The 23,020-nt window shown below is 38.8% G+C and overlaps 1 protein-coding gene across 1 annotated transcript; it reads right to left on the bottom strand.

Annotated features, from left to right (window-relative positions):
- Positions 1 to 678: 678 nt before the first annotated feature.
- On the bottom strand, positions 679 to 20,978 carry CTR9 (CTR9 component of Paf1/RNA polymerase II complex). The gene is made up of 25 exons (XM_014876360.2): positions 20,825 to 20,978; positions 18,955 to 19,053; positions 17,950 to 18,189; positions 17,431 to 17,548; positions 16,750 to 16,839; positions 15,374 to 15,522; positions 12,966 to 13,073; positions 12,370 to 12,477; positions 12,014 to 12,250; positions 11,191 to 11,280; positions 10,960 to 11,088; positions 10,672 to 10,855; positions 10,011 to 10,099; positions 9,559 to 9,744; positions 9,290 to 9,377; positions 8,908 to 9,056; positions 6,804 to 6,920; positions 6,491 to 6,636; positions 4,999 to 5,070; positions 4,043 to 4,178; positions 3,444 to 3,590; positions 2,857 to 3,014; positions 2,446 to 2,542; positions 2,013 to 2,125; positions 679 to 1,762 (listed from the first exon to the last, which is right to left on the bottom strand). The coding sequence occupies exons 1-25, from the start codon at positions 20,867 to 20,869 to the stop codon at positions 1,351 to 1,353; spliced, it is 3,507 nt and encodes a 1,168-aa protein (XP_014731846.1). The 5' UTR covers positions 20,870 to 20,978; the 3' UTR covers positions 679 to 1,350.
- Between the last annotated feature and the right edge of the window lie 2,042 nt (positions 20,979 to 23,020).

The following is a 23,020-nucleotide window of genomic DNA, read 5'->3' as shown; positions in this document are numbered from 1 at the left end:
CTGGCTATCCACTGTGGTTTTGGGTCATGATTCAGCTTTGCTCTGACCCAACAAACCTGAAGGTTCTTCTACTCAGATGCTATGTTTTAGGTAAGGCCACAGACAGAAACTTGATACCAAACTGAGCCACAGGAGACACATCTCGAGTGTTCTGCATTCTGCTGTCTGCTATGGTTACCAACAGCCCATAAACACATGAACAAACCCATCCACATGAGAACAGCTCATGCTCACAGCAAACCAGAAATAGCAGCATGGGAAACTTCACTTTCACTTGGTGCTTCAAGAGAACTAGCAGTAGTGACAATCCAGGCCTCCATGTAGGCCATAATGTCTATTACAACTGGAAGCAATACACTATCCAGACCTACAGAATCTTCTCTTAGCAAATGCTTGACACAGGACTTAATGACCACTGAAAAAAGAAAAAAAAATCCTTGGACTGGTAGAAAATACTGATTTTTTTTTCACAACCACAGAAAGAAATCAGATTTAGCCTACAGCACAGCAATTTTTCATTGTTATTCCTGAATACATTATGTGAAAAGACTTAGCTCCCGAAGTCATGTACTTACAACACGGTCAGGACCACCTTCTCCAGATTCCATTGTCAAATTCAACATTTTCAGGTATTCTGCTTATACTTTCTAAGGAGTAAAATAAATCACTCCAAGCAAATAAGCAAGAACATTTTATTGCAACACTTGCAGCTTTACCTTTCTCAAGTAATACAGAGTTCTCCCAAATGTCTTTACCAGCCAATTTAAATATTTCATCTACATCTGCATCACCAGTTTATAAAATTTCTCTAAGATCTTCATATTTTCAACTGATTTAACGTAAAAACAGAAGCAAAAGAACAAACTCTCAAAAACATAAAAGAGCTGCATCGTGGCACATTTATTCTTTAATAGAAAGTAAGAAAAACCTCCCTACTGACCTTTATTCCGAGTGAGGAAAAAGATAAATATCCACAGCTCTTTGTCGCATCTGGTAGGATTTTAAGATCCATCTATGCATGTATAATCACAGAACAAAGTTTTAGCCACACTGAACCACCTAAGGAGATTTTATGTTCCTTAGTTTTTACATGCATTCCATCCTCGGTGCTGACTACAGGACAGAGATTCTGCTCACCTACAGTGGTTTGAATTCAAAAAGACACCATTAAGCCAACTTAGAGAAACATCCATTAGTAACTAACAGAAAGAATCACAAGGAAGTCTCACGACAGTTTACTAAAACATTAAGGTTCTTTAAATCACAGTTTTGAAATATAAAAATTCTATCTCCCCTGTAACTGAGACATATTTACATGAAGGTTTTTAAAAGATGCTCTGTAATTCAGCTCTAATCGCTGTCATCAGAGCCCCCTTCAGAGCCCTCATCATTGGATGCCTCTGGCTCAGACTCGTTCGCAGAGGCTCTGGCAGAGCCCTCGTGCTCAGAGCCTCTCTCGGAGTCTCTGTCGGACTCGGCGCTGCGCGAAGCCGGCCGCGATTCGTTCTCGGAGCCGCCGGAGCCGCGGCTCCTCCCCGACTGCACGGACTCATTGTCCGACTGCTCCGACTCGGAGCGCCGCCTCTTCCTCGGGGACCGGTCACTGTCAGACTCCTCCTCGGAGGCGCGGGCGCTGGACCGGCGGGGAGTGCCGGCCTCGCTGCCAGACTTGTTCCTGTTATCGGAATCGCTATCGGAAACGATGCGTTTGCTGTGCTGCTGCTCCCCGTCCTCAGAATCACTGTTGCTATTTCTAGCGTGACTGTGAGGAAAAGCAGAGGGGAAAAATGGTATTAAAAGGTGCTCCCTTTAGCTGATAAATTAATCAAGACACCAGGATTTGGGTAGTGTTAGTGTTAGAAGAATGAGTGGAATTAATTTGCACTGAGAAGAGATTTTGAGTACAGAGAAAAACTTCTCATTATCTTTGTGTTATCTCATCAACAATGCGTTTTCTCTTGAAGGCATGCATTGAAACTCTAAGTTCATACAGAGTTAATTAAGGTTCTTACCCATCATCAGCAATTTTGAGTTTGTCCTCATCAGAAGAATCATCACTTGATGAAATGATGGCTTTTGATTTGATCTTCCCTTTCATTGAAGGAGGCAGACGTTCTGGTTTGGGCTGTATAGGGGGAAAACAAAGGGCTGTTTGTTCATGTGGCACAGGGCCCAAATGCAGAAACACATTCAGAAAAACAGATACACTTTTAAAAATTTTTCCATTTACTATCACTTAATTCTAGATGGTTTTGGAAATATCCTTTTCATCCTTGAAGCAGCAATAGCAACAGGGCAGGAGGATAAAAATAAGCTCTAAGGCCAGTTGGCTTTCAAGAGGTTTTGCTATAATTTTCAACACTAATAAATCTCTCTTGACCAGGGTAATGCTGAACTCCAAATACATATTTAGAGAGTGATGCAGTTATTCAGGGTTTAACTTACAGCCTTCTTCTTCTCTGCTTTGGGTGGACGTCGCTTTTTAGGCCGAGGGCCGTTTTCGTGCTCTTCATCATCACTGCCCTCTTCTGCCTTCTGGGGTCTTGAACAGAAACACATTTTATATGGCATAAAGCATTACACTGCAAAAAACCCTTCAAACACACAAAAATACCAGTCTCAAGGAACGTCCTGTTCATCAAGTGTTACTCCTACTTCTTTTGCAGAGTGGTTGTTGAAGTCTTATAATGTGTAATGTGTAAGTAAAAAATAACCATGTGACCTCTTGATAAAAGTTTGTTTTTAAACTGTTACAAAACACTGCAGAGAATTTACTTAAAAGCCCTACTATTGCTCAGGGAAGTCTATTATTAAATTAACATTAATTAATAATTAATTAATTAAAGTATCAGCTACCTCCTCCTCTTCTTCTTCTTTCTCTCACCCTCCTCTTCTTCTCCATCCTGTTCACTGCCACTGCCCTTCCTCTTCTTTTTCTTTCTGGAGATGGGCAGATCTTCATCACTGTCATCATTGACAAACTCATCAAACTCCCCTGCTCCTTTCTTGGAACGCTGTAAGAAACACAGACAACGCAACTTATTATTCACATCCCAGTTACAAAGCTACCAGGAAATACTTCGAAATGGAAATTTAGCTGAATCTCTGGAAAAGATGAAAAAATACAGACCTTCTAGAGACTATGGCAGAGTTGGTACAAGATGGGTATCATTTAGAAACTGATTCAGAACTGGCACATAATAAGATAATTGTCTGTTATTTTAACAATTGAACAGATTTTAGTGATGCCACTAAGCTCAGAACTTTTAAGTATTAGCTTCCAATTCTGACATTTTAGTATTAAACCTGTGCAGTTTTACTCAGTAGAGCCTAGGAGCTTGAAATTAAAAACCCGTGCTTCTGCAGAGACCATGTACCAGAAGGAAAATTCAGGAGGTTTAAAAGAAAAAAAACAAAAAAGAGATAAAAAAAATTTGTTCTACCCTGCCTCCACCACCACCACGTTTTTTCTCTTTTGATCCTTCTACTTCACCAGTGAACATCAGAATATTCTTGGTCTTCTCCACATATTGAGCTCTTTGTTCCAGAAGTTTCTTCTGCTCTTCTTTTTCTCTCAGGCGCTTCTCTTCCTGAAACACCAAGGAAGCCAACCATTAGCACTGTATTTGCACCACCACGGTGATTATAATAGCAGGCACAGAAATGATTTGCTGTCAGGAGACTGGAAAATTGATTTTTGATGCTCTGTGTCACAGCAGAAGGTATACATGGCAAAAAAAAAATTAAAAAAGTTTTATACAAAAAAGCCCATGGTAGAATGGATAAAAGTCTGATGGCAGAACTTCTGGCACGTCTATTTTATTTCATTATACAACTAAATATTTCTGAAACCATGGGGAAGAAAGAGCATCTCCTCTTAGCTGTAATATTTTCAGCTAGCACTTACTATGACTAAGAAAAACAGCTACTAGGTACCACCCCTAGCAGGAGCACACATATTGTCAGTGTGTTCTGATAAAATGCAATACACAGAATTTCCACACTTACAAAATGCAATATAGAGAATTTAGTGGAATAAAACCTGTTCTTTAAGCAGTTTCTGGCGAAGCAGCTCCTTCTCCTGCTCCTGCTTGGCACGCAGCTCCCTCTCCTCCTCATCCTGCTTGCGGGCCCGAGCCACGTGATACTGGGCCTGGCTCAGTAAGTCAGAGCATTGCCTGCAAAATTCAAGGTTTTCAGGTAAGGCAAGGTGGCAAACACAAAAAGAAATGCTTTTATAAAGTGTCTGTGTCACAACACTATGTTCATATCCCCAGTGAACTAAAAAAACCAGCCACTTGAAATAAGGCAAAGAGTAGAGCAGATTTTTGAGTAAATTAAAGCATTTTTAGTAAACTAATTTATCTTCCAATATATCATTTCAGAACATATTGCTTCACACTTCAAACTCAGCCAATTCATATACAGAAAACTCACACATGAACATAAAAGGAATCGTGCCAACCAATTTGGAGCTTCAGAAGTATGGTTAATAAGTTTTATTTAATCACAATAACCTAACAAGCCTAACTGGAAAGGTAGGGTAAAATTCAAGCTTAAAAAACCCAATAGTGTGAGAGTTAAGGTGTCCATAAAGTGTCCAAGCCACATGAAACATTAAAGCAAGGTGCTTTCAACACCCTCTTCTAGCTGATGCCAAAATGACATTTCTTCTAATATTGAAATCTTCTCCTCTGCACAAAGTGCTTCAGTGATACCCACTCAGATGTACAGAGCAGGTTGGCCAACACATGGAATTTGTATGGGGCTATGGAAATCTTACAAGCATGTGCAGAAGAGAAACACAGGAAAAGAATGAAACAGTAGTAGGGAATGACCCTGAACTTGTATTTCTACTGTTCTAAAAAAGTGACAGTTGAAATTTTGCAATCTAGTTTTATATACCAAAAAACCCCCAAAAACCCAGGACAAAAATATTCCACTTAGAACCTGAATGAAGGATTTGTTTGTGGGTAGCTGCTTTTTTTCTTTTTTTACCTGGCTTCTGTAGCAGCAAGTGCCAAGTCAAATCTCATCTTATCACCTACTTTACTCAAGTAACTGAAGTACCTGGAGGAAATCACAAGAAACCAAAGTAAGCAAATATGGCATTACTTACATATTTATTTCAATTTTGCCTTAAAACAAAACATTTTCTCCTGAATTACAAACCTGTAAAACTCAACAGATGAGGAAATATCGCCAATTTCCTCTGCGCTAACATCTTTTAACACAGCACCTTTTAATAGTTAAAAAGTGCATTCAGAGTTCTCTAAATTTAAAGTTTTCTAAAACCACTCTGGAGAGGAAAAATTCGAAAGAGGGTTCTGAGATTTCATTTGCTGGCTCCTACCAGTAAAGACTTTGCTGACCCCAACAGATTGATTCCTTATCTGTCACAGATTTCATGCTTGAATTCAGCATAAGAGAAGGAAGGAAAACTTGTTTTCCAAAAATCCTTTCAGAACAGCCTCCTTGACCTAGTGGACAGGCCCTTGAGAATACATCAAACTTCCAAGTGGATCAGTAAGCTATGATGATTGATGATGAGGGCTTTGAAAAGTTTCTCCAATTTAAAAGAAAATTACTTCTAGCTTTCAAGATTGCCAGTTTCTTCCCAGATACCCTGAGACACATTTCAAAGGAACTGTCTTTTGTGCTAGAATCAAATTCTTGGGTACACATGAATATAATAATTCCTTACTGGAGGTCTAGACTATAGAAAGTATTTTCCAAAAACGTTAGTTAATAGGCAAAAATAAATTCAGGTAACTTCTTCAAGACAATAAATAACAAGCTTCTCATTAAATTTAAGTTAGAACTTCTGTCCTCAACAGCTGAGCCAGGAATGCACAAATCATGCACCAGCTACACCTAGGAGCAGGATAAATGGTTGAAAGCTCTGTTCAAGGATGGTGACAACTGGATCAGATTAATCACACTGGTGTCTGCACAAAATTTGATATTACTGTTTTTTAAACGGAACTAAAATATCTCAAATGCACTTAAGAAACAGCTTTAGTTCTTAAACTGTGACAGAACTTGGGCTTTACTTGCCAAAAGGAGGATAAAATTAGTTTTAAGGGACTGCCAGTCATTAATTATGCTTATGCAAGATAAACAGATTTGCTTTTAAGCCTTATAGCTTGCTTTGAAAGAAGTCATAAAATAGTATTCAAATTGTAGAATAATTGTCAACATCTTTTCAACTGTGCATTTCTGGGGAGAAGAGCATCTTGGTCACAGCAATAACAAAACTCTTTGAGAAACACATACTGGCCCCTGGTCAATCAAAAATGCTCCTGGAACAACATCTGAACACACAGTTTTGTCAGGCCCAATCTTTTGTTTTCCTACCAGAAACTCTAGAATTACACAGCACTTTGTAGAAGATGATTGCTCTTCTAACCAGATTTGTGCTCAATGCTGCAAGTATACTGTCAGGGTACAACAAAATAGATTATAATGATTAGAAACAAATGATCTTTACCTGTGGGCGAGCTCCAGCTCTTTCACAGCATTAAGCACTTCCTTCAGATTGCTTTTTTCATCTTTCAGGACAGAGGTAGCAAGTCTTTGCAGCACTAAAGCCACATTAAACATGAGGACTGTATCACTTGGAGCCACATGCCTGGCCTGGAAAATATCCATGTTTTTAAGATAAGCTACAACATGCTACAGAAATGACATACAGAGAATAAACATCATCATTTCAACCCCAGACCACCAAGTTGAAAGAAACACAAATACACATCAACTAACAGTAATTTTATTCTCTGATCCACGATGTTCTAGATCCATACCTTTAACAAAGTTTGTTTGCATTCCTGTAATTTGCCACATTTAAACAGTGCCCGGGCCAAATATAACAACACTTCAGTGTTTTGATGCTTATAGAACTTCCTGAGGCAGTTTTCATACTGAAATAAAAGAAAAAAAAAATCAAAGAAAGAGACGACAGTGGTTTGTTATTTTGATTAGATAACTCCAGCAAATGTTCCTATTCCTAAAAAGCAATACTGCTAAGATGTTTTTTTTCTTTGGTTTTTTAAAGAAGTGTGTTATGCTACATGGGTGCCTCCTTTTCACTGATCAGAACATTCTCTTTCCTATTCCATAGCAAGTACCTGCTTTTTCCTACAAACTGCCTGCAGCCCAAAAGGCTCTGCAGGTCTTAAATACAAACAAATACTTTTCAAAATACCATTTACTGCAACAAATTCCAACCAACATGACTCATTTTAAGACCACTCAAATATTCTTCACAGTATGTGGGGGGAAATAAACAATCTATTTTCTTTATTCATATCAGATATTTTATCAATTGAAATGTATCTAATACAGTAATTCCATATATCTGATGTAATTAGTTTTTTAAAAAAATAACTCAGCATCAATTTTTTTCTGTCCACCCAGCTGAGGAACTTGGCTATGCCAAGGGATATCAGTTTCTCTAAAGTGTAAAGATGACTTGTTACTGTAACTTTTGTGGGTCTATAAATAAAGACTTAAAAGACACCAAACTTTATAACTTTGAGTAAAAAGCACCTTCTGTTTGACATACTCTTTTCTCAAGGAACCCTTCACCCTCTCTAAGCTTCCAAAATAGCAAGGAATACAAAGTAAGTTTTATTTGCAGCTCAAGTACAGAAAAACTGCTCTGAGCTGTGACACCTGAGTGTCACTTTTGCATCTCACCTTGTTGTGAGCACCTTCAGCATCAGAGATTTTGTGTTTAGCCCAATCTGCCTCAGATTTGTATGCTTTAAGACAGACAACTCAGTAGGATGATTATTGTGGCTGCAGTAAGCTGGCCTAGTAAATTCAATTTGCCTCCCTTTGAGTCCAATATAATGTATTTCACACTGTGACTGCACAGCAGAACCCAATACACACATTTCTAGTAACACCTTTTCTTAAATAAATTAGCAAATGAGTAAAGTTTTTTTTCTCCCAAATCGATAGGTGAAAGTGATACTCACTTCCCCACTGTAATTCACTGCTTAAACAATTGCTAAAATGAGATTTTCATTAGGCTTTTTGTCAATAAAAACGGACAAAATGCTAAAAAAACAATAAACCCCATTCAACAGAGTGAATGTGACTGTGTTGCCAAAGCTTGCTAACAACAGTTCACTGGAGGACAGTGACTACTGAGCTCCTGATCATGTAAGAAAGGCCCAGTAGCACTTCTTCATTAAGCATCACAAAAAGCTTCAGAATAGCTCTGAAGGAAGCATCTTTGAGCCTCAATAAGGACTCATCTTAAATGACACAAGTTTGTTCCTAGTTTCTGTCCTGTTCAACATTATGTTGTGTTTTTAAGCTTATTTGTATGCTTTTCATCAGCTACTTGAGTCAATTTACTCAGAGTAGGTTGACACTTGAACATTTACTTGCTTGGGCAGGTCAGGTCAAACCTCAAAAGATTTCTTACAACACCAATTATTTTGTGATTTTAACTGTGGTGACTGTGGCCCAGTCAGCCTTTAAGACAGCTCTTAAAGTACTCATGTGGTCATTTACAAGGACAAAAATAGGAATTGTTGCTATTTAGAAGAAAATCCCAAGAGCAAATTGTGTTTACTTACTTTGGAAACATCTGGATGAAAATCACATACGGTAACTACACTGACTGAAAACCCTCTGACTAATGATTTATTCCACAACCAAAATTTTAACCCTGCTATCAAAATAAGTATGAAAGTTGACAGGTGCTTTGTTAACCCTTGCCTTCATTTGGCAGTCTGTTACCAAATCTAGACTTGACATCCAACAGTTTGTTAAAAATAGGCCTAGAACTTGTTAAAACACTGCTCAGAAACCTTCCCAGCTGCCCTGACAACAGACAGACATCTAGAAGTCATCTAAGCCAAGACAGGAGGCAGTTCAATGTGGAGATGTTACCATCTGCACAGCACTGATGTACTGTTTCTGCTCCACGTAGATATGTGCCAGATTCAGCCACACATCGCTGATATCTGCTGTGGCCTCTCTCACTTGGGCAAACACATCACGAGCTTCACGGAAATATCCTTTATGTGCCAAGACAGCTCCTGAGGGGAGAGGAATATGGACAGTGGGAGCTTCCAGGTTCATGCACTGTGCACTCCTAACACAGAAATTCAATACTGCCTCAATAAAGTGCCCCTTCCAAAACTGACATAGCTGCCATTTCCTGAGCTTCACTCTACAGTGCTCAGGCTCTGAATAACAATTCTCTTTTAGAATCAATGCTCTATGTAAGAATATGATCACCTCTGAAGGAAAACTGGAGTCTGATATTCACCTATGCCATTAGCAGCATACAAATTCTTTGGGTCATTTCTGAGGACTTGCTTGTAGATGGCTAATGCACGGTCTTGGTGACGTTTCTCCTGCAGAAAGAAATGCCCCAATTCATCACTCACTTCTACAGTGGGAAATTAAAAGATCTACCCAGAGGTTTTATGAACTAGAAGATGCCAAACAGACATCAAGAAGAGGCTCTGAATAGCTGACAACATACAAAAAAATAAACAAACAAACCCACACATAGGGCAGACAGATGCCCATTACCTTTTCTCTGTCTCTTGTGGGTTGATGGAGAGTCTGCAACCAGACGTTGCCAAGAGCCAGCATGGAGTAAGTATCGTTTTGTGTGGAGGGCTGCTTCAATATTCTTTCAAACTTCTTCTGTCCTGGACCCCACTCTTGTTTAGCCAAATGAAGATTGCCAATCAGAGACCAGGCATCTGGATGATCCTAAATAAAAATTCACTCTAAGTTACAAAAGCACCCTTTTCCTTTGCAAGGGTTCTTTTCCAAGTACAAGGTGTTACTCTTCTTAAACATAATTCCATATTCAAAAGAACCCAAAACAAAACACAGAGAGCAGATCTGGCACCTCTCTCTTCTTCCCCTAGTTTATGTGAACAAACAAAATAAAAACACAAAAAGAAGAAAATTAAATTTTCAGTTAACTTATTATGTAGAGTGTTTTAATGTTAAACACTTATAGGGTTACAAACCTGATTTATTTGAAGTGCTTCTTTAAACCAATCAGAAGCCTCATAAAAATTCCCTTTATCCCTGGCCATAGCTCCCAAGCGTAAGTAGCCTGGAAATAAAGATAGAAAATAAAATAAAAATCAGGGAACAGCTTATAAGTCATCTTGAACAAAGAAAATATTGTCCATGCATGAGTTCCAAAAGCAAGCTTTCTCTTCATCAGCTAAGGACAGCAATCACTAAGATATCTTTCATATTCCATTCACAACAAGAAATACGACATGAAGAGGAACTTGCACCCATGATGGCCATAGAAAATCTGCAGGTTTTGAATAGTTAAAGCATTGTAAGTGTGTTAAATTGGCTTCATTAGTTAAAGACAACTGAAAAACTGCAAAGAAATAAGGATCCATCAGTTACATAATTCTCTCCCCTCCACTTTAAATAGCTCTCCCACCTCCATAAGCTTTGGGAAGGGTATCTGCAGGTGAAAATGGAAAACAAGCAGGGAAAAGGCTACAGATGAGGCTGGGGCATGATGTGTGCCAAATAGCACAGGTCAGCTCCAAAACTACTGTGAAAACCAAGGAAGACAGATATAAGGAGAGCAGAAGACACCGCCAACCAGATTTCTGGTATTATAAGGACAACTGTAGAACTGAAATATCAAATGTTTCTTACAATCAACGTAATTTGGATGTTCTCTCAAAATGTTTTTATAGAGCTTTTCTGCTTCGTGAAATTCACACATGGCCTCGTAGAGCCTGGCCAGGTTGTAGGATGTTGTCACAGAGATGGCATTGTAGTAATGTTCATCATGCTCAGCCTCTGCTTTTGCACGATCCAGCGACGCCAAAAAGTATTTCTGAAATACAGAAAGAAAAGGGGAATGAAACCCTCCAGAATATCCTCAAAGAAAAACTTCTGTGTGATCAAGAAACACCATTCAAACTGTGAGTAACTGCATACCTTTGCTTCTCCCAGGTTTCCCAGCCTGAAGTGCAGGGCACCCACATTGTTCAGGATCTCTGGAGGGACATCAGCTTGGACCTTCTCCTGCAGAATGCGTGTGGCTGTTCCATAGGCTGACAGAGCACCCTTTGGAAAGAAACAGAAAGTGGAGGAAGAAAGAAGAGAATGAGCTCTACTTGCTCTTATGAAAAGCAGACACATAATTCCCCAAGTGTGTATTAATAATACCTGTATATCAGTCTGTTCTAGAATTTGGGCTAGCTCAATCCATGCCTCTACATCATCAGGATATTGTTCTGTGACTTTCTTTAAATGCCCCTGAAAAACAGCAGAAGATAATTATGTCACTTCAAAGACACAGCCTGTTCAAAAAAATGGAAACAAAAGAGAGTGAAGGCATTAACCTGAACACTAGAAAGATATACCATACTGCAGAAGCAAACATCCTAAACATCTGCACAGTAATAAATCTGCATTAGTTTCCTTCCTTCACTATTCTATTATTCTGTAGAACAGAACACCTGCTTCAGGTCTTGGAGAAGCAAAGGCTATTACACCAACATGAAAACCTAGAGAAATGTCTAACATTTCTTGCATTTATCTACCCAACATTAGGTTTAAAATACCTTTCATTTAAAAAAAAAAAAAAAGCACCACTGTCTTTCCAGATAAGCCAAGACAAATGCTTTCTGGAAATCAACTGATTTGCTGTCTTCAGGAAATCATGAGCTAATTTCCCATCTTCAGAGAATTTTATATATATATGGAAAGAATTCTGCCCTTTTCACATACCAGAGAGAGACATGAGGCTGGGGCTCCTCTAAATTCCTGGACATGCTTTACCCAGAGCCCAGTGTAGTCTCAGTTCTGTCTAGAAGTTGTGACTCTTCACAGACAGGAAGAACCCTCAGGACAGCCCATATGAAATACTCCATATCTACAGCCACCTAACGCTGAGTTTTATTCAGCTTAAAGAACAGTCTGATTTCAAGTCTGATTTCCAAGTTCTACTCTTGCATGTAAACACGATGGTGGTGGAAGGAAAACTCACCTTTGCAATATCCCGTTTCTCCTGGTCTTCTGAAGCTGCATAAAGAGATCCAAGGATTTTCATAGTCTCATAATTGTTAGGATAGGCTTTCAAGACTTTTTCAAAGCATTGTGAAGCATTCTCTTTGTCCCCTCGATAAATGTACATTTGACCCAATCCAAAAAACGGAAGTACGAAAGAAGATGAGGCAAACTGAGTGGCCTGGTAATAATACTGGAAAGCTTGATCATAATCTTCCTAATTAAAAGGAATTAAATGAAGAACAATCAGTGTTTTGAAAGGCAACCTTTGCATGAACTTTTATAACAGAGACTTAAAAAATGTGAGCTCAAAGGGGACTTTTAAAACTGCCCTACCTGCACATGAAAAGACCTTGCCAGCTGGTAACAGCTCTCTGCCTGCATCGCTTCCACTTCTGTGTTATGGAAAGCATGAAGAGCCAAGTGCTGCACTTTACCATAGTCCTGACAAAAAAAAAAAAGGAAGTTAAATGAAATTTGGAAGGCTTCACTTTATTTATGGTCAAGTGATGGATAGCTGGAAAATATAACAAAGCTGTAGTCACAGCACTGACTAAACAACAACAGATTTAGTTTTAGCTGTTATGATTCTTTATTTTATGTTTTAAAACATGGAAGAGTGAGGATGGGGAAAAACAAACCAACAAAAACCCCAAACCCCCCCGCCCAAAAAAAAAGTCCCAAACATCAAAAACCCAAAACTCCAAAATCTCTTCAGGACACAAAGTTGATTTTGATTTAAGTAAAAGTGTACCTTTTCTTGGTATTCTTGAGAAAGGTTTATACACAATTCAGGCCAAAAACCTCACACTTGCTCATCTAGATTAACAGATATTAGGCACCTGATGAAATGTGTTTGAATCTAACACCAGAATTCTTGCTGTTCAGAGGTTATCAAGCATTTAACTGTAAAAATTTCAGTGATCTCTTACCTTCTTGAAAAAGAAGTGATTAGCCAAGTGATTCAACACCATTGGATTACTGGGATCAATTGTGTAAGCCCTGGAGAGGAGTTGAACACCATTCTTGATGGAATCAGCCTAAATGAAACATTGACAGATATCAGCAGCACCTCAATATCTGTATCTTGTTACCATCTTCAAAACTATTTTTCAGTCTAGGGTGCTCAGGATTTCTGACAACACCATACTGAGCTCATGGAAAAAAGTAAATTCAGCTACTGGCTTTTCTTCCTGAAGCATACAGGTGAAAAATGGGAAATGAAGCACACAGGTGAAAAATGGGAAATGAAGCTACCATACAGGGATGAAAAAGAGCAGAGCAGGACTTTCTAAGAAAAAAGAAAACAACAAAATAACCCAAAATACTTAGTCTTGATGTCCTTTGACCTGTTACACTCACAGCCTGACAGCCTTCCTTCTGTTCCTTCTACTGTTCAGTATCCCCAGTGACTGGCTTAGGTTTTAATGTTTTATCCAATTCATTCAACAGTGGAATGAAAATATTTTCATGTTCTAAATTCTTCATTTTAAAACCAGTACAAGTTTGAGGTGTTCACATAGGAATATCATTGCATCAACTTACTCTTTTCTAAAGAAACTTTATACCTTAAAGAAAGCTTCCCATGGGTAAAAATGTGACTTACCTACAAGTTCAAACCCACAACTGATAAAATAACAGCTCTTTATTTAGGACAACCATGAAATCTGTATCACAAGCATGTTAGCTTAATCTGTACTTATTTCTGAACAGAAACACCAAAAATGCTATCAAGAAATCATCGAATGGTTGTGCTTTACTTTGTAATTATGATGAGCAGAAAGCTGTCTTATTGAACAGATTAGGTTTTAAGAGGTTAAAACATGAAGGCAGGTAAAAAATCAATTTCAGTTTGAACAGGTGCAATATTTCCAAACCTAGCATAACAATACACCTGGATAAGGAGATATTGAATTATTCCTGCCTTCATTTTCAAATGTAAAAATGGTTTATAATCACACTGTGCATTTGTCCAAGTTCTCCAATAACTTGAATCTCATGTCCAATTTCAACCAAATCCAGCAGGGTAGAGGTCCCATAGCTCTAAGTGCTTTCATTTAAGAAAAGCAGCTCAGACAGACCTCAATGAGAGCCTAGTGTGATCTCAACTCTGATCTGATATCATAACATCTTCTAGGAGGAGGAAACATTAGAAATATCTAAGCACAAAAAAGATACCAATTACTCAGAGAGAATCTTTTCCCCAGAGTTTTCTCCCTTCCCTGAGTCAACTCTTCAGTGTTACACTAACTTTTAAGACAAAGTTGTGAGAATAATTTGAAGTAAAGCACAGATGATGTATTTCTTAGAAAGAACACAAAACATCTTTGAGTGGCTCAGCTTTTAATCACAGCTTTTTGAATCTTCAGGTGAGTGGGCTCATCTCCTGACTTCAGTCAAAAGATCTTCAGGAAAAGAGAAAGATACCAGATATCATCAGTTTCTCATCTCTGGAATTTATTAAAATTTGACTTTAGAGTATTTTTGGTTGTCTCTGCAGTTTTATTAAAAAAAACCCAAAAACGTCTTATGACAACTTTTTTTTTGTTTTAGTTTCTTCATGGAAGTATTAACAGGGCTTTTTTTAACCCCACGAAGTAGTAAACCAAGAAATTTTCAAACATTGTGTGCTAACAAAAGATCTTTCCAGGGAACTGTAGAAAGCAGCAGACTAAATTCAGCCACATACAATTATGTAACAATATTTACTTTTTAAAAAACACTTAAGGGTCTCATCCTCCAATAATAATGTCTGAGATGGTTAATCCATGCTAAGGAAGTTATGATCCTAACTAAGCTGTATTTGTATTTATTTTTCTAGTGATACAATACCTAGAAAGGTGGATCACCACTTAATTGTACTTTTATCAGCCCATTTAAAATTTCTTCTTACCTATTCTTTGGTTACCATGCAGCATGCATGCCTGAATGTAACTCTGAAACTTGTTTGAAAATTTGTTCTTAATTCCTAAACTTCTAAAAAACTTGTACTAACCTCCTGGTAATATGTCTTTTATTTTGACATTCCTTCACATATCCCACCATGGATTTTTATTATTTTAAATGATACAGTTAACCTAGCACTGTTTTTCTGTACCTAACTCTTCTATAAACAACAGAATTGATGATTTTTAACAACATAAGAAAGCTATTCAGAATGTGCTGCTCACATCACAAGCACAAACCTATAGTATCAATCAATAGTAGCACAGACTTGAAATTATTCAACCATAAAACTTATTACCCATTTTACAACTATCTTTGAAAGGATAAAAAATTGTGCTTTTTTTCAGCTAAAAGAAAGTAAACTGAGCATGGATTCCTGCTAAGTCAGACGCACCTCCTTATTATTGAGTTCCAGAACAGCCAGTCCAACCAAGGCCCCAACACATTTGGAGTTGAGCTCCAGAGCCCTGCTGAAGGCCAAGCGAGCCTTTTCCAGCTTGTTCAGTTTCACGAAGCAGTGGCCCATTCCCAACCGAACCTCGGCTAGAGAACAACATGACACCATTCACAATCCCAAAGTTTCAACTTGATGCCTTTTTTTTTCCACAATCTGGAGTGAAAGCAGAATTTTTCATAGTTCCTTAAAGCCTGTAAAGCCATCTAACAAACTGCTGTTTTTCAAGGCAGCAGTCCATTCTTGGCTGGCCACAAAATGAACTTGAATGTTTTAGTACGACTTTATTTCTTCATAAACCCCAGAACACTGATCTACCTCCCACAGACTTCAATTCCAAACAAATAAAAAATTACTTTTATGGGAATGTATTAAAAAATAATAGAGAAAAGCATTAAAAATTTCCAGATGGAAGGGCTGGACATTTCTTAGGCAAGTTAAGTTCACCCCAAACTAGCAGGCCTTCAGAAAACACAGATGAACAAACAAGTTAGCTGGCATTTCTCCTCAAATGATCAACTGACTCACATGCTGTTTATCATCCTCCAACTTCCAAGTACAGATGGATTAATACAGAAAATTCACATCATATTGCCCTTTCTGACTGCTTGTGATCTAAGAGTACAGAGAATTTATAAACAGCAGTTTCAAACCTGTGTCTGTTAGAAAAAGGGGAGCAAAGGAAAGATGTTTGTTGAAAAGCAAGGCTTTTGTAGCAATCATTCTTACAGTAAAGCAGAGCACAGAACACACATCAACTTTGCAATAAACCTTTTCTCAGACAGGTTATGGCACACATCTCCAAAGAGACTTCAAGTATTTACAATCCTAATGCACTTTTACAGGCAGTAAAAATCACTTTCCCAGATTTTTGCATAAAGAAAATAATACAAGACCAGGAAAACTCATATCATGCACTACAAGTAGAATTTTACTTTTTATTTCTTATTTCATTATTGTTATGTCATTTCTGAAGTCTTATTCCAAGAGCTTACAGAGAAAGAAATTCTGCAAGAGTCTTGAACAGTTCCCTCCCTATACAATTTTAATTTCTCTTACATGCAAAATCCCATTTTCTAATACCTCTTTAAAAGGTAATACTTAAAAAAATAACAATATTTCCCTAAACACAACTTTCTTCTCGCAATATTAAGAAATATTTCAAGTCAACGAATGCCTAAATCTCTCTATAATGAGGGTTGGGGTTCTTTTGACACATATAGACACGAAAAATGCCCTTTGAATTTGAATGAGGAAGACTGAGTTAGTTTGCAAGCACAGCAAATACTTCCAGTAGCAAATACTTTCTGTCTCACCTGGGCAGCCTGGATTGGTGCGCAGTGCTTTCTTGTAGTAGGCAAGGGCTCCTCTATAATCCTTCTTGTTGAAAGAAATGCATGCCTTACCTGTTAGAACATGTCAGAACCAGGAATAAAACCAAGATTATAAAGCAGAAGTTCAAGGATTATCTATGAAACTTGTGCTGTACCCATTTTCAAAGGTTACAGTTAACAACTAACAGAAAATTCACACAATGATAACTTTTATCACCTTTGATGATGTCGAGTATATGAAAAAAGCAAACATGAAAAGACATGAAATTTACGTTTTCATATTTTTCTGCAGAAACTTAATTCTTTATTGGTCCAGAGGAAAGACACTTAGTAAGACTAGTGAACAACTTAAATTACAAGTGTTACAGTCTGCTGACCCCTCACTAGGGGTAACTTCACCCTTAGTGGAGTGTCCAGCTTCACTGCCACCATCAGGGAAGCATGAACAGCTGGACTGGATCCATGCCCATGGGTCTCAGAAGATGCCAGTTTGCACTGCATCTTTCCTAGCTCCTCCACCTACGTGTACTTCTGACATTTGAATTAATCTCTGGCATGTGAGTCTTGATCATATTCTCTCTACACACACCCTCTTAAACACATAATTCATTCCAAAACTCAACCAGAGACACCAGGTTTTTACAAATATCCATAAACTCATACCGAGAAGGGCAGGAATATTATTTGGAGACTGGTTGAGCACGAAGTGGAACTGTGCATCAGCTTGGTCCATCTTATCACCTTCAAGCAGGCAAAAGCAGGCTCTTCCCAACAAGTGATTCTACACAAGGAAGAGAATTTGCAACACATTTATCTTTGTAAAATATGAAGTTTGGACTATGTGAAAAACGAACTGTATTATAATGTTTTTTACAATTAAATTCACAGTTACAAATTCTACAATTAAATACAATTAAATGTAAATTTCGCTTACATTTATCAACCAAGAGAATACCAATCGTTCCTTCCCAACCTCCAAAGCTGACTAAAGTAGTTCTATCAGGTGTGCCAAGCTAGAGAGAATTATTCCTGGTGGCACCACACACATTTCAGATACAAGTTTTGCTCACATGTGACTTTAATGCCTGAGCAGTTTCTCTCTTCCCTTTAGTGAATCAATACTTGTTTTCTTTAGAATCACTAATTCACAAAAAATGTTTTTTTGATCAATATCAGTTTTACCTGATCGTACATGATGATTTTGTCAGCCATGGTGTACAGCAGGGTGGCCTGGGTGATGAGCTCCTTCTTGTTGTCTTTGTTCTTCTCCTTCCGAGCCTGCTGGACATAGTAGGCTGCCAGAGTGTCCAGACATGTCATCTGATCTTTCTCGTGGTCTCTGTAGTCCAGGTTGCCATCGATGCGGGCAGCTTCCAGCAGCTTCACAAAGTCTTCTGTTTTGCCTTGCTTGTAGTATTCCAGCTACAAAACACATTTTTAACAGACAACACCACCCCAGTGAGAACATGACATATCAAGTTGACACTTTAGATATCACACAGACTCTTTTACCAGGATGTAGGGATAAAGCAGAAATAAATGTAGGTATCATCAGAGAAAGGCATTCTGATAATGCCAAATATTTTTCTGTCCTAGAATCATTGAATGGCCTGGGATGGAAAGGACCTTGAAGACAACCTCGTTCCAACCCCCCTGCCATGGGCAGGGACACTTTCCACCAGGCCAGGTTGCTCAAAGGCCCATCCAATCTGCCCTTGAACACTTCCAGAAACGGGGTATCCACAGCTTCTAAAGGCAACCCATCCTAGTGCCTCACCACCTTAAAACACAAGTTTTTGAGCTATTTATAAGTGAAGAATCCACTGTTCTTCCTCTGAACGTCTTTGACGTTTTGACATTTAACCATACTTTCCACAGGATAGATACTGCCCCCTCCTTTTTTATGAAGCACGTAATCAAAGGCACAAAAGAGGAAAACTATGGATTGAGGGGAAAAAAACATAGAAAGTAACTTTCTAGAGGAACCGTATCAGGAAAAAGAGATGAAATTAAAATTGCAACATGCATATGCCAATCAGAAATATCTGGCCTAGAATCAACGACTGAATGATGCCACAAAGTTCCTGTTTGAAACTCAGTTATCACTGGTCATAAGAGTATGGAAATGAAAATTATGATATGATTATGTGAATACAGTATTCAAATACACTTTGTATCTATACTGACCGCTAGGGCAATCCATATGTGCAGCTGGGTGTGTTCCTGTTTCAGTATACTTATAACTTCATCACCCTCGGGCAACTGATCGAAGTCAAGCTCGATAACCTAGGACCAAACAACACAGATCATCTTTTCACAAAGCATTAAAAACATTGTCTAGCACTGAGCTCAAAGGAAACTGGACCTGTCAGAGCACAAAACATAAATAATTATTTGTGTTTAAACAAGGTTATGGACAAAGAAAGGAGAGATGATATATTGCATTCTCTAAAAGATAATAGCAATGGGCTCTCCTTAGAGAAAAGACAAACCAATGTTTGGGATACAAGTGAGAGAGAATAAGCAGAGATTCTAATTCAACTTCTTTCACTATAGACTTCATGCTCAGAATCAGCTAATAATCAACTTGACTGCACACTGCTGACTTTCTAAAACTTTTCCTACAGGCAATACAGAGATCTAGCTCAGAGACAAAATTTTCCAAGTCATCTGGTGTCAGAAAATCAATACCTAAAACTCAGATTCCTGAAATTTTGTAAAGTCATCTTTATGCCCTGGGAAATTAAGAGACTATTGAAGCAGCTAAATTTCTGAATATTCATTACTGTAGACATGAGCAGCAAATGATATCAAGAACTTTTAATCATTCAGGCATTGTTTTGTGAGTACTAGTCTCCCACGTTGATCTAATCTTCTGATATTACAAAAAGAGGAAAAAGGAACAGGTACTCCCCAGGTGAGATATTTGGGAACACAATTTAACTGCTTGTTAGTTCACCTTACTCAGCCATGCTGCCTTTAATAATTAGTCATCTGCATTACAAGCTAATTTTACAGTAAAAAAGAAGTGCAGTTGTTGTACCCTGATTACCAATGCTGGGACTCCTCTGTAGGCTGAATCAAAGCAATCCAGTTTATAAAGGCTTATAGTGTTGACTATGCAAGACTTTAAGAGTACCAGCAAAAATATTTCTGCTTAACTTTTGCTCCCTTTAGTTTTGCGTTTGTCTTGCATAGTGCCTCCTGTTTGACAGATAATGGCACTCATCCATCAACTGAAATAGTTATGAATGAGAAATAGATATTACCAACACAGCAAATAAACATGGAAGTAAAAAAGAGCAGGGGTGAGTGGAGGCGTATTTTATTGCATTCCCTAGTGATTAATTCAGAACTTTGGGATCCAAGTAGTCCTGGCCTGAACAGCAGCACCAAGATCACAATTCATGTTGACATCTCAGATAGAAATTTGTCACAAAAGCCTTGAACATGCAAACTCCATAGAAGAAAGCAATTTTGTGAGAGTTAAAACCTCAATGGCAGAAATACAGAAATTTGAAATACAGAAATTTGTTTCCGTACATATATTTGTGCATATGAATGTCTGTGTGTACACAATACATAGTATATATAGTATATACACAGTATGTATGTATGTATGCATATATGAATGATGTGTGTGTCTATAGAAGAGCAGGGATATAGATGTTCACAGACAATATTCTTCAACATGTAAGCATTTTGTTTCAACACCTTACTTAGCTACACTATTAATTTAGTATTAATGACTTAATGACGGAATGACCTAACGTCAAACTTTGTTATACGCTGCAAATCTCCACACATTTCTCCTTAATCTTTCTAACCATGGCTTGTGACAGCGCATCTTAAATAAAAAAAGTTAAGTTTTTAGCCCCCACAGTGAAATAACTTTACAGAGTGGCTCCTCTGCTCTGCGACACCAAAGCGCGGCCGGACACACACCTGTGTCCCGGCACGGGGGCTAAGAGCCCGGGGCACAACCGCGGACGAGGACGGAACCGAGGATGGATCTCCCTCCCTGCCCCTCCCCGCCGCCTCCCCGCGCCCGACTCGCCTCGTCGGTGTCCCGGAGAGGGATCTCGATGGAGCCCCGCGACATTTTGGCGACAGCGCTGCCGGAGCCGCCACTGGCCGGGCCGGGGCCGCCGCCGCTCGCGCACTTCCCCTCACGGCAGCGCCCGACCCGGACGTGCTCGGGAGAGGGGCGGGGCGAAGTGAGGGGGCGGGGAGAGGGGCGGAGCTAAGAGAGGGGGCGGAGCTAGGAGGGGGCGTGGTGGAGAGAGGGGCGGAGCGAGGGTCGGAGAGGCCCCGCCCCCGGGGCGGTGTGAGGGCGGTGCGTGCTCGCTCTGAAACGCCTCACACACCCTCATGTATATATAAATATATACCCACCCATATGTATATATACCCGGGAATAGGTATATGTACACCTATGGAGCACCGAAAGGCAGCGCTGGGTGTTTGTGTGTGCCCGCAGATTTACCTGGCTGCTCTCTGGGCTTTGGAGCGCCCTCAGGCGGCGCCTCCCCTCACGGCATCTCAAAATCGTCAAAAGATTTCCAAATAAACGCGCTCAAACGTGCGGATTTTCCCCGTCTTCGTGGGAAACCGATGTATTTAAACTAATATTATCCGACTAGCTCAGCTGGTATAATGCTTCTGATTCATATTTACAATTTTTCAGCCACAGCTTAGCCGACTGTATTGCAGTCAGGTGAGTGTTTTTAATGACAAATACAGAATTTGGTAACATTGGAGCCCGGTCTGTGTGAGGGCCTCAGCCACACAGAAGTGCAAAGTAAAGAAGGAATTACACAATTGGGCTCCTAAATAGTGTTTTTTAAATTATGATGGCAGGCACGTTGCGTATTTGGATCAAACACAGCAACCCCAGTAACCTGTGACCCATCTTGGTCATTTTTACAATTGTATCAAGTGGAAAAGAAGGGTAGTAAGACTAAAAGATCCTCAGACACATTTCTACAGAAATAATATTTAAAAACCCCAACCTCTGATGTTATTTACACAGCCTATTAAACCCTAGAGTAACTCGATTTTGTTCTATAGCTAAGCATCCACAGAATACAAAATTTTGAATGACTTGATAGCCACAACTGTAAGGCATTAAATTAGTTAATTTTATTTTAAAAATAAGTATGACTTACTATAATACTATATATTATAGTGGAATTACTAGATGACTTCCTGGTTTATGTTAATGTTTCACTGGAAGGTGTCCTGTTTTTGCAGAAATATTTTTGTAGCTACTAAAAGCTGTAGTATTTTATGCTGGATAAAAGGCTTAATAACATTTATCACTGCTTTTTATTAACGCTTCTTGATTGTGTTTGCCTTATTTATCTGACCAACATAATTATGTTCTACTGAGTAAGATAGCCACCTAAATCGACAGAATTGTTTGTTCAGTTTTTGTTAGGTTTTTGCACTGATAGCCATCTACCACCTCAGTAGCACGCTTAGTAGCTATAAAAATGTGGTTAAAAAAAAAGAATCAGAGAAACAATCCAGTCTTGGCTTTGCTTTGCTTTCATAGAGTTTCTCTTAGAAACCTGGAGAGAGGCAGCTGTAGGATGCAGGACACTTCTGTTCTGTCCCCTGTAGGGCCAGTGGGAAATGAAGAGTGCCATAAGAACTTAGCAGTACAATCCTACGAAGTTAATTTAAAAAAATGTTTAAATCCTCCCCAGCTTTCTAAATAAAAAGCTGTCCCTGCAAGGACAGTGTCATTATTGCCACCTTCTGGCAAGTGCAGGGATGATTCCTGCTCACGGTCACTATCCAGCGTTCTGTTTTGAGCATTTGGACTCTAACTCTGGACTTTAATATTTTATCTGCTTATAACTTCGCATTCTCCTACGGAGTCACCTTTTTGGCTTCGGTTTAGTGTTTTCCAACATGTTACTTGTTCCAGGAAGATGTGGTTGGTAAACACTGAATTGTTCAATGATGACTTTTATTTGAATGATAAAGACCTCATAAAAAAAGAGTTACTGGGCAAAGGCCGATTATTCCCCAACTCCTTTCTCTTCCTGGTGGAGGCTGTTTTTAGGGATTATGCATCAGCATTACAGGTTTAAAATGCATGTCAGCTATTAATAGAACAAGTGAGGATTACACAAACGGCTGTAGAGGTATCAGATGATATTGCAGTGCTGAAATGAAAAGAATGAAAATATCACTGATTTTTTGTATAGAATGTTTGCTAGGGAAAATTGGTGTCTTTAAGACT

This window comes from Sturnus vulgaris, chromosome 18, assembly GCF_052056855.1.
Source record: "Sturnus vulgaris isolate bStuVul1 chromosome 18, bStuVul1.hap1, whole genome shotgun sequence".
NCBI classification, from domain to species: Eukaryota; Metazoa; Chordata; class Aves; order Passeriformes; family Sturnidae; genus Sturnus; species Sturnus vulgaris.
Note: the sequence above shows the minus strand (reverse complement) of the source record. Positions and strands in the feature narration are given on the sequence as shown.